At 36.8% G+C, this 12,365-nt stretch overlaps 1 protein-coding gene across 1 annotated transcript in view; it reads left to right on the forward strand.

Moving 5' to 3' along the window:
• nck2a (NCK adaptor protein 2a) overlaps positions 1–12,365 on the forward strand; it is an 80,749-nt gene that overhangs the window by 51,742 nt on the left and 16,642 nt on the right. The window contains exon 2 of the mRNA XM_057853092.1: positions 2,638–2,879. Coding sequence (XP_057709075.1) covers positions 2,654–2,879 — 226 coding nt within the window. The 5' untranslated portion in view covers positions 2,638–2,653. The remainder of the gene's footprint in view (positions 1–2,637; positions 2,880–12,365) is intronic.

Consider the following 12,365-nt stretch of genomic DNA (forward strand, 5'->3'; position numbering starts at 1 on the left):
GCCTTTTTTACGGTGAAACGGTCTAGTCAATAAATGCGTAAATACCCAAATTATAGATATGTACGTGAAACAGTCTCGATTCTTGGTTAAAAGCAAAACTAAACCATGCAGTTAGCATTTATTTTACGTAAATATGTGGAAATACAATGCTAGTCTGTTAGTGAATGTAGCTAGCGCCTGCCTTATGTAAACAGAGCTTTTCCGGTGAAAATTCTTGTGAATAAGTGCTTAAATCCCCAAATTCTTTATAGATATGTACGTAAAACAGTCTCGATTCTCGGTTAAAAGCAAAAAAAAAAAGTGCAGTTAGCATTTATTCTATGTAAATATGTCAAAGTACAATGCTAGCCTGTTAGTGAATGTAGCTAGTGCCCGCCTTATGTAAACAGAGCTTTTCCGGTGAAAATTCTTGTGAATAAGTGCTTAAATCCCCAAATTCTTTATAGATATGTACGTAAAACAGTCTCGATTATTGGTTAAAAGCAAAAATAAACCATGCAGTTAGCATTTATTTTACATAAATATGTTGAAGTACAATGCTAGTCTGTTAGTGAATGTAGCTAGCGGCCGCCTTATGTAAAGAGAGTTTTTCTGGTCAAAATTCTTGTGTAAAAATGTGTAAATCCCTGACTTCTTTACAGATATGGATGTAAAACAGTCTCGATTGTTGGTTAAAAGCAAAAAAACAAAACAAAAAACAAAAAAAAGGTGCAGTTACCATTTATTTCACGTAAATATGTCAGAGTACAATGCTAGTCTGTTAGTAAATGTAGCTAGCAGCCGCCTTATGTAAACAGAGCTTTTCCGGTGAAAATTCTTGGGAATAAATGCTTAAATCCCCGAATTCTTTATAGATATGAAAGTAAAACAGTCTCGATTCTTGGTCAAAAGAAAAAAAAACGTCCCGTTAGCATTTATTTTATGTAAATATATACTATGATGCCGATGCAGTAGCGGCTAATTTCTCCCATGAATTTTTTTCACGTTTCAAAATGCATGCATGGTATATAATAATTACCTTGAATCCTCGAACGAATCACTCCTGAGACAATCCTTCCTGTTTTTATGCGGTACAGCTTTCATACTTTTTCCAACAGAAATCTGCCGTTAGATCGCTGCGTGCTTGTGTTTGTGAATTCTTCCTCTTGATGTGGGCGGTCCCCTACTTGAAGATGAGGCGCAGTGAATGACCGATCTGACCTGTCAATATGAAGTCTACGGATTCCATATGGCAAACACAGATTTATGAAAAACTTAAAACAATGTTCATTTAATTAATTATCATTGATGGTTTTGCCAGCCCTTTTAATTGTCTTAGTCTACTGGACGAAAATACTATTAATTTCAAAATGTGTTGGTCTTCATCTAGTTTCCATTGACGAAAACTCAAATTTCGTCTAGTTTTAGTTGACAATTACTCAAAAGGTTTTCTCTGTTAAATTCAAAAGTTTTAGTCCAAAAATAAATAAAGATTTCTCACAATTTTAAAAGAAAACTTACAAACGAGCACATATTGTAGCGTCTACAAGGACAACACCAACTTGGTGATAATACACCCTCAGCAGGAAAAGCAGTACACTATTTTCAATTAAACCCACTTAGAAGCCACAAACAGTATGTGAAAAATGTAAAAGTTTGAGATGACGCTCACCACGCCAAATGTTAATGCTAACGAGAACGCTACGCTAATGCTATGAGTTGCATTTAGTGTGTGATGATCACTCAGTACAGACCTTTGAAGGCTGAAGTAATATCACACAATCTCTCTAGATATAACAAATCTTACAGCACGTCACATGAATGCAATAACTAATGCAGGCTAATTACACGTACAGTTAGAACATTTCACACTTTGTCACCATTTGACGCAAACTATGGCTCATTTTCATCTTGTTCTCATCTCGTCAGACAAAAACTGACACTCATGTCGTAATGTTTTAGTCTCCTAAGACACGTTTTTAGTTTGAAATTGTCTCGTCATCGTCATGAAAAAATTGTTGGTCGAAGAAACATTTTCGTTATCATTGGCTTTGACTAGAACAACAATGCTAATTATATTTCTTACATATTACTGCAAACAATTTTCCGGAATCATAGCTAGCTTCAAACTTTTGATCTGTTCTCTATGTTCTATTTCAATAAAATATTGAACTTTGATACGTGCGCATCGTTGCATTCGGTTTTTATTTATAATTTGTTTTGCGTCCCAACTTTTTTTTTTATTTAAACATCTGGTTTGTATTAAAAATACAATTGCTCTATTTTGTCCTCTTTATGAATCTGGCAACAATCAGCAGATTTGAGATTTCACTGTTCCAAGGAAGTGTTTGTATTGGTGTTGTAATTACAAGTTTTGCCAGGTCATGTGAATTCAGCCTTTTGATATACAGTTTACTGCAAATCTCCTTTTTGCAGCAAATCAGCTTTGTGCAACTCAGAATGTGCCTTTTAAGGGATTAAATTGCATTAATAATATTTATATATTATTTTTGGGTAATTTCTTAACCTCAAGGATAATTTTATCTCCTTTTCACGACCAATCGAAGCATTTAACTAACCTTTCTGCCGTCCAGTGATCAATGAGGTCCTGTTCGTATATGATCTAACCAACCCCTTCTCTCTCTCTCTTTTCTACAGGGGGACTCCATGAAAGATGACAGAGGAGGTGATTGTTGTAGCCAAGTGGGACTACACTGCCCAGCAGGACCAGGAACTTGACATTCGAAAAAACGAGCGTCTTTTCCTGCTGGACGACTCCAAAACGTGGTGGCGTGTCCGCAACGCTGCCAACCAGACAGGCTACGTGCCGTCCAACTATGTGGAGCGCAAGAACAGCCTGAAGAAAGGCTCACTGGTGAAGAATATCAAGGACACACTAGGTAAATAAATTTGGTGTTGCTGTTTCTATATCTGTCTTAGCTAGTCGCCTTTTGCATTCTGACATCGCTTCAATATTTTTTTTAATGAAAATAGAAAAGAGCTATTTGCTAATCAAACAAAATAAAATGAAAACATAAACCTTCATGAAAATTAGATTATTACAGCTTAGGTTAAAGACATCTTCCTGTTAGTGAACTGGTAATAGTCATTTATTGAATTCACAAAATTAAAAAGTGATACATTAAAATGGCATACTGTAGCAAAATGTAACAAAGCAGAATGTGCAGAACAATCTGGGTGGCGCGATGACCTGTCAAAGTCTTTTTAAAGCAGCGGTTCTTAACCTGGGTTCGATCTCACCACATGGGTAGAAGTTGAGACACGCACTCGATATGAGAGTGAAAATGCCAACTGGTTTTTAGCTATTTCCTTTAACTACTATCCTCTACCTGAAAGGAGAAACTGGTTTGCTCAGTGGATGGTTGACACACACTTACAGTGGTATGAAAAAGTATCTGAACCTTTTGTAATTTCTCACATTTCTGCATAAAATCACAATCAAATGTGATCTGATCTTTCTCAAAATAACACAGATGAAAAAAAGTGTCTGCTTGAACTAAAACCACCCAAACATTTATAAGTTTTTATACTTTAATGAGGATAGTATGCAAACAATGACAGAAGGAGGAAAATAAGTAAGTGAACCATCACATTTAATATTTTGGGCCCCCCTTTGGCAGCAATAACTTCAACCAGACGTTTCCTGTAGCCGCAGATCAGTCTGGCACATCGATCAGGACTAATTTTGGCCCATTCTTCTCACAAAACTGCTGTGGTTCAGTTAGCCATGTGCCGGTTACTGGTTTCACGGTTTACCGTGGTGTGAAAACGTCGCGGTTTCAAAACCACTAAAATTTTCCGTCAGACCGTAGTACGGTATTCGCTATTTCTCTTGTGTCCAAAATGCAGCCAGAAGCGGCTTGGCGCAGCAGCGCTCACCCCCTCCCGTTTGTTGCTGTGTGTGAAAGTGACGCTATCGGCTAGACAACGAGCTAACCCAAAAACAAATACTCCAAACATAAGGCATAAGTGCTGTTCTTCAATTTATTGAGCTCTCAAATCGTGGTAAGCGTAATATACAAAATAAATATATTTAAAATGTTGTACAATTAGATTTTTCCATGTGAGTAGCTTCAACAGATTAGCACCATGGAAAAAGTTCGCCAAAAACAAAACACACATTTTCCTTTCAAATTCAATATACAAACTAAATCAAAGCTTACAAAGATGAATGTTAGCCTAGGCTTAGCTGGGAGAGCAACTTCGTTGAGTGTTACAGCCGCGGAGTGAGAAAACAAGCTTGATTCGCTTGAATGAAGGGGGAAAAGTGATAGCGTCAAAGATCGCTAATTGCGAAAGATGATCTTGCCCTAAGCACAAATCCACGTTCGCTGGATCAAGGAGAGGTCTCACTCCCAATGTTTTTTTGGTTTTTTTTAGATGAAACCTTTCCACAACAATATTGACATTTTAACTAACTTATACATTTTTAACTAACTTCTGAATTCTTTGTTCTTTTTAACAAAAAGGCATGACATCATGTAGAATAGAGTTGACACAGTGGCTGAAAATGGCGAAACTTCACTTAAGCTTTTCCACCCTAACAAAAAAAGTCATGCAGTATAAATTTTAAAAAAAATTATTCAGAAGTGTTTTTACTTTTTTATAGAAATTATTTTGTTCTTGCTCTAATCTTGAGCAACTTAAGCTGTGGCTGTGAGTATAGTCTATAAGTTATATTTATTTTAATTTTATTTAAAATATTTTTTTATTGATAATTTATTTATTTTAACAATATATTCATGTTCCAATTTGCAACTATGGTCTGAAAAAAAAAAAAATCCTGTTCAATGGAAAAAAGAAATAAATGAAAAAAAATTTTTTTAACCCATACATCTCAAACTTTTTGGGAGCTATAATTGCCATACCGTGAAACCGCGGTACTTTTGCTCACGGTTATTGTACCGTCAAAATGTCATACCGGCACATGCCTAGGTTCAGTCAGATTCCCGGGATGTCTGGCATGAATCGCTGTCTTTAGGTAGGTCATGCCACAGCATCTCAATGGGGTTCAAGTCTGGACTTTGACTTGGCCACTTCAGAACGTGTATTTTGTTCTTCTGAAACCATTCATAAATTGATTTGCTTCTGTGTTTTGGATCATTGTCTTGTTGCAGCATCCATCCTGTTTTTATTTTGTTATGGCAAAATATTTTGTGGACTGATGAAACCAAAGTTGAATTGTTTGGGAGTACCACACATTGTCATGTGTGGAGGAAAAATGGAACAGCGCACCAACATCAACACCTCATCCCCACCGTGAAGCATGGTGGAGGGAGCATCGTGATTTGGGGCTGTTTGGCTGCCTCAGGGCCAGGACAACATAAATGTATGGGTGGTTCTAGTTAAAGCAAAGACTGTTTTTTCATCTGTGTGGTTTTGACAAAGATGATCCGATCACATTTGATGGTGATTTTATGCAGAAATGTGAGAAATTACAAAAGGTTCAGATACTTTTTCATACTACTTAGGACACACAGAAAAAAACTACTTGCCTATACACGAAAATGGGCTTCATATAGTGCGATGCAAGGGTGTGACCATAGAACAAGAATTGTGAACTTTGCGGTGAAAATGATGTGAGACTAGCATTTGCAAATGAAATGACAAATGTTGAAATCATTTGCGGTAAACTTTAATGTTTGCCACTGCTGTATTGTTTGTTGTGAAACCTAAATTTTTTGGGTTGTTTGTTATTATGTGCAGTAATTAAATATACAGGTAATCCCCAGGTTACGAACGAGTTCCGTTCCTACTCTGCTGATGTAACCTGAAATTTCTGTGTAAATCTGAATTAACCCTAAATAGTACATCTCAAAATAACTATCCAAAAAGTCCAAAAGTAATGTATTTTGTTTAATAATGGATGATACACTGCCCTCTGGTGGCAGCGTTGGGTCTGGATGGCCTGTTGCTTTGTGTGATTGGGAAGCCGCCTCAGACGTCTGACATGGATAAAAGATAGCTGCGCTCTGGTTTGGCCCACATAAGGCTGTAAGTTGTTTCAGGTAAATTATGTTTGTTTATGCATTAATTAGGGCTACAGCTATCGATTATTTTAGTGGTCGAGTATTAATCTATCAACTAGTTAGTTCGAATAATCGAGTAATCGGATTAGGAACATTTAATACGTTGCAGAATAGAATTCCCGAGTGTTTCTTCAAACTATGCATGAATGTACTTTCATTTAAAAATAAATCAAAATACCTGAGCTTAGCCTCAAATGGTACAAAAAAATCAATAAATGAGGCTCCAAGTTCAACGAAAGAACATTTGGCTAACTTGCATAGCAAAAGTACGCTAGCTTAAATGCTATAAAATGCTAACGTTTTTTAACGATGCTCTCGACAAATGGTTCAAACGCATATTCCTACAGAAAACTGCTAAATATACCTACAAACTAAATTAAGAATGTATTAAAACTAGGGCTGTCAAAATTATCGCGTTTAAATTAATCACGTTAAAATATTTGACGCAATTAACGCACTTGTCCCGCTCAGACAGTATTCTGCCTTTTGGTAAGTTTTACAGCAAGGCTTTTTGTGCTGCAGCACAACAGCAAACTATTGTGGTCGCTTTGCGACATGGTTTAGTTTTTTCTTGCCAGTTCATATGGCTGCACGACGTCTCGGGCTGACGCCTACGTTGCAATGTTGTGCTTATATGATCTTTGGACAAGATTTGTCCGTAAGTATGGTTGTTGTAAAGAATGTACATATTATGTTAGTAAGCGAAATGTTCTATTTTTTGTATGAGACGCTTTTTGTTTATGTTTAGTGAACCTGTATAGCGTGCTAAGCTAACGTTGTTGCTAATGCAATGCTTGTGTACTTTTTTTTTGTAGTTTTATGACGGTCTAAAGAGGACAATGGTTTGAGGCTATTTTATTAATAAATCAGATGAAAAAGGAAGAAGTCTGATTATTAAGGCGTCATTCACTAGCTGTCTAGCTTTGGAAAAAGTAGACGCTTCGGAGTGAGGACAGCATAGACAGATTTAAATGACAGTAGAGTGAAATGCCCACTACAGTCCTTATGTACCGTATGTTGGATGTACAGTGGGGAGAACAAGTATTTGATACACTGCCAATGGGAAAATCCATTGGCTGTGTATCAAATACTTGTTCTCCCCACTGTATGTATCCATCTTGTGTCTTATCTTTCCATTCCAACAATTTATTTTACAGAATATATATAATTTACAGAAAAATATGGCATATTTTATGGTGGTTTGAACTGCGATTAATTGCGATTAATTACGATTAATTAATTTTTAAGCTGTAATTAACTCGATTAAAAATTTTAATCGTTTGACAGCCCTAATTAAAACATATGAGCTCAAACAAAAGACCAACATAAGGTTAACATAAGTTTAACAGGGAGCATCTGGATTCAACCATGTTAAATGAATTATGTCATATTCACTGTTGCCACTAGTGGGCAGTGTATCCACCCAAATCAGTAAAACTAAATGCAAACACTTTGAAAACTAACCATTACAACGCTACTCTAATTAAACGAATACTCGAAGCAGCAAAATTTGATTCAAAGCATTTTTCTAATCTAATTACTCGAATTAATCGATTAATCGTGGCAGCAGTATTTGTAAATAAATGACCAGCTACAGCTTATGGAGTTACGTTAGCATTTGTAGCATTTTAGATAGCAGACTTTTTTTTTTTTTTTTTTTTTTTTAGCAAAATTAGGCTAATTAAATCTACTAAATTTACATATTTATCATTCTAGATTGAAGTTTCAACACATATTGTTTTGTGTCAAGTATTTTATTGTTAAAATGCCTGTCATTTTGAACGTAAGTGTACATATGTGTCGTGCTGCAACGATTAATCGATTAACTCGAGTATTCGTTTAGAAAAAAAGATACAAATTAAATTTTGCTGCTTCGAGTATTCGTTTAATTTAAGTGGCGTTGCAATGGTTTATTTTGAAAGTGTTTGCATTTAGTTTTATTGATTTCGGTGGATACACTGCCTTCTAGTCTGCCTAATTTCACATGTCTGAATCCAGGTGCTCCCTGTTAAGACCAACATAAGTCAAGTTTTTTTTTTTTTTAATGCATCGTAATTTAGTTTATAGGTATATTTAGCCTATTTTTGTGGGAATATGTGTCTGAACAATTTTTTAAGAGCACTGTAAAAAAAAAAGTTTATAGCATTTAAACTAGCGGACTTTTGCTATGTAAGTTAGCCAATTGTTCTTTTGTTGTACATAGATGCTCATTTATTTATTTATTATGCCGTTTGAGGCTCAGCTCAGGTAATTTAATTTTTCATGTTCCTAATCCGATTACTTGATTATTCGAACTAATGGTTTATCGATTAATCGACTACTAAAATAATCGATAGCTGCAGCCTTACATATGTGTGTTACAGCTTTACAAGTTGTCAAAAGTTAAGGAAAACGCTACAAAATGCGCAATTGCTTTGTTTGCTGTCCGTAAAGCTGAACAACTTCACGTTTAGTGAGGACAGAACATGTCATATCAATAAAATAAAGTAAAAAATTTGTGAGGAATTTGTGCGGTACAATAAGGTAGTTTACGTGACTAAAAAAAAAAAATTTAAATGGCAGACGAGACTCGTCTGTCGTAAAGTCGAAATCTCTTAAGTGGAGTACGTCACAACCCGGGGACTACCCGATATACCTGTTTTGAATTTTTTTTTAAATTCTTTGATTATCTAATTATGGAAGGATTCGTGAATGCACAAGTGAAACTTCGGTGTTTAAGCAGGTTAAGAACCACTGACTTAAAGTGCGTACAACAGGAGAAAAAAAGTCCAAAATAGCCTTATTATGTGAATTAGAATCATATTTTGAGACGATTCAGCTATATACAACATTTTAGCAAAGCGCAGATGACAAGAAATTAGTCTTTTAATCTGCCGGTTAGCCACGCCTACCATTATAGGGCTCTAGCGTCCCCAACAGTTGGATGATGTCAGCGGGAGAATGGGCTCATCGGTTTTACTATTCAGCCCATTGAGGGGGAATTATTCAGAACGAGGAAAACGCGACTAAGAGAGCCGCAAAATTTCATTGTTTCAGTCTCTCTACTCCAATATTTTTACAGGATATTCTTTTTATCCAAGTGTTTTTCCCCAATAGCTAAATAAATGGCATGGTCATGACAAATACACAGTCTTGTGCTAAATTGAATATGAAATAATAAAAATGCATTTATTCAGTACGACACGGCAAAATTACTCCATAATGGTCAAAACTGTCGACTTCACCTTTACTGTCACACCTCCCGAACGATATTTTATGCCACCTAAATCGGGCTTATGTCATTTTCCTTCCCCGGCTTCGGAGAATGTAAACAAACCAAGAGGCATGACAGCTAGCCGACACGTTTCAAAGTCTTTGAAGCGGAAAATCACACATAACTAGCCCAGATCATTTCACATGACGACTTGGTTGTCGATTGTCTTCGCCGTTCGGCAACCCACCCGGCGGCGAACAAGTTAGAGCTCTTCGTTCCCCTGCTGAGGGCAGAGGGCTTGTTTGAGGGGAAGCAGCTGGACAATGACCGCCTGAATCCTTAGTCCTTCTCATACAACAGTACGGCTGTATAGTGAAGAGGACTCCTCCTCCCGTACGCGTCACAGCGCCCTCTTCCTCAATGCAAGACCAAATCTGGATGTCTGTCATTTTCGTAGTGCGGGATTCAAAAAAATTAAACAAATATATCGATCGCTTCTTCACACATCCAAGTGGTCCATTTCATTCAGGAACATAAAATACTGCGTGTATTATGACATAAACATGCTTTTTCATGTCACAGGCACTTTAAACATTAATTCCAGCCAGCTATATCGCTGCTCGCCCTCCAGTCAAATTGGATTGCACGTCTATCGCCGTCAATGGCAGCCAATAGTTAATGCTTAAAAAAGAAATCAATAAATACATTTTAAAAACCAGATCTTTTTCACCCGATTCTGATCTTCTAAAAATGACGTGATAGGACCGGATTTCCGATCACGTGATAGACTAGCCCTAGACATCCCTAGTCAAACTGAAAGTCGACTGTTTTGACAAGCAGCATGGCAGGGCCTGTCACCATCACCCCACCTCTTTTCCCCCTCGCTTCTCTTTTACATCCCATCAGCTACACTGTCCCCTCATCAGCCATTGCTCTTCACACTCTATCACCGTAGTTGACTTTTTTTGACGGTCACTAGATTGATTGCGGAAGAAAAGCATCCGTCTAATGGATGTGCTGGAATGATAAATGACTCCACTGTCCCACATCGTAACATTATCGACTGCCACATTATGGCCTCGTTTCATTCCATGACTACTCAGAAGCATCCGGTGTTAAAAGCTTCAGCTTTCGCTGCGGCGGAGACAATATTGTTGATGAGGTGATGCGCAAGGTGAGGTCGTAGGCTAATGGAACATAGTCACACGCTCCAGCAGACAATTTAAATTGGGTAACGGTGTGTGCGTCATTCCTAGAATATTCTCTGATGCTCTTAATTGTATGACCTCTTTGTATGTACCTTTTTTTCCCTACCTATATATTCCAGGTACAGGCAGCAATTGGATATTTAAAATGCTTGCATGTGACTTTTTACCCTTCTTTTACCTCAGCAGAGGAATAAAAATATTTCAAAATGGCAAAATTCACTATTCACAATAAAGAATGCGCCAATATGAGATTCTGACGGTATGATAACCTCAAGCCAAAATATCATGGTTTCACGGTATCACAGTATTGTAATTACAGCTCTACAATATGTTATTTTGAGATATCTGGGTTTAAAAAAAAAAATCAATTGAAGAGGATTTTCATTTTTCAAAACATATTAACAAATTAGAACATAACTCTCATGTTAGGTTAAAATAAAAAAATAAAAATAAATAAAAATATTGTGAATAAAATTTTGTGCGCATTCTGCAAAGATGGCAGAGCAACAAAAGAGACAAAAAGTTTTGTCCGAGGCGACCGAAAAAATGAAAAAGGGAGGGTACCAGGATAAAAGGGCATTAAAGAATAAACATTGGCCCAGCTTTCACTCGCTGACGTAACCCCCCTCCTGGGAGACAGACGGCTGGTGGGGAATATGGTACAAAATCAAACGTTTCTTATTTTCAACGTCATCATAAGGTATTGTTTAGACCAAGGGTTGGCAACCCAAAATGTTGAAAGAGACATATTGGACCAAAAAATAAAAATAAAAAACTAGGCCTGCAATCAGGACTGAACGGGCCCTCGCAATCTAGCGCAACTCGGACAGTGTGCAGGTCAGGGTGGTGGCAGATCCTCCTCTCTAATCATCTCATTAGAACCTGACATGCTAGAAAGTCGCCTCTTTACATTCACACACCTAAGAGATAAAAACCCGTATTGGAGAGAGTACTACAAAAAAGGAGCCACTACTGAGCTGTGCAGCCAAGCCCTTATTCAAAACCAAAATGAATCTTCTAACTGGGCCAATTCGACCAAGTGTGCCAAATTCTATGGCGCTCTAAGCTGCCTGAGTCTCTGAAAAAAAATTCCTTTCAATGGCGAACAATTTGACAACTTCTCGCCACAGAGTAAACATTCAGGCAATCCTTCCGCATTGGCAATCAATGCGAGTGATTCAGTCCAAGAGACTTTGAATTAGGGCTGTCAAACGATTAAAATTTTTAATCGAGTTAATCACAGCTTAAAAATTAGTTGATCGTAATTAATCGCAATTCAAACCATCTATAAAATATGCCATATTTTTCTGTAAATTATTGTTTGAATGGAAAGATAAGACACAAGACGGATATATACATTCAACATAAGGTACATAAGTACTGTATTTGTTGATTATAACAATAAATCAACAAGATGGCCTTAACATTTTTAACATTGTGTGAAAGCGATCCATGGATAGAAAGACTTGTAGTTCTTAAAAGATAAATATTAGAACAAGTTATAGAAATGTTATATTAAAACCCCTCTTAATGTTTTTGTTTTAATAAAATTTGTAAAATTTTCAATCAAAAAATAAACTAGTAGCTCGCCATTGTTGATTTCAATAATTACACAATGCTCATGGTACTGAAACCCATAAAATCAGCCTTACCCAAGCGCCAGCAGAGGGCGACAAAACACCATAAAACACAACAAGAGGACATGACACTGTGCTGTCATTTTAATCTGTTTGAGCGCGGCATGTGCGTTAAATGTGTCAAATATTTTAACGTGATTAATTTAAAAAATTAATTACCGCCTGTTAACGCGATAATTTTGAAAGCTCTACTTTGAATCCTCAGTTATTTTTCTCTTTTTTCCTTTTGGACCCATAGCCCATCACACAGCACTGGTTTGTTCAGAGGCACCTGCCTGGCATCCCGCCCTGCTGATAG

This window comes from Corythoichthys intestinalis, chromosome 12, assembly GCF_030265065.1.
Source record: "Corythoichthys intestinalis isolate RoL2023-P3 chromosome 12, ASM3026506v1, whole genome shotgun sequence".
NCBI lineage: Eukaryota > Metazoa > Chordata > Actinopteri > Syngnathiformes > Syngnathidae > Corythoichthys > Corythoichthys intestinalis.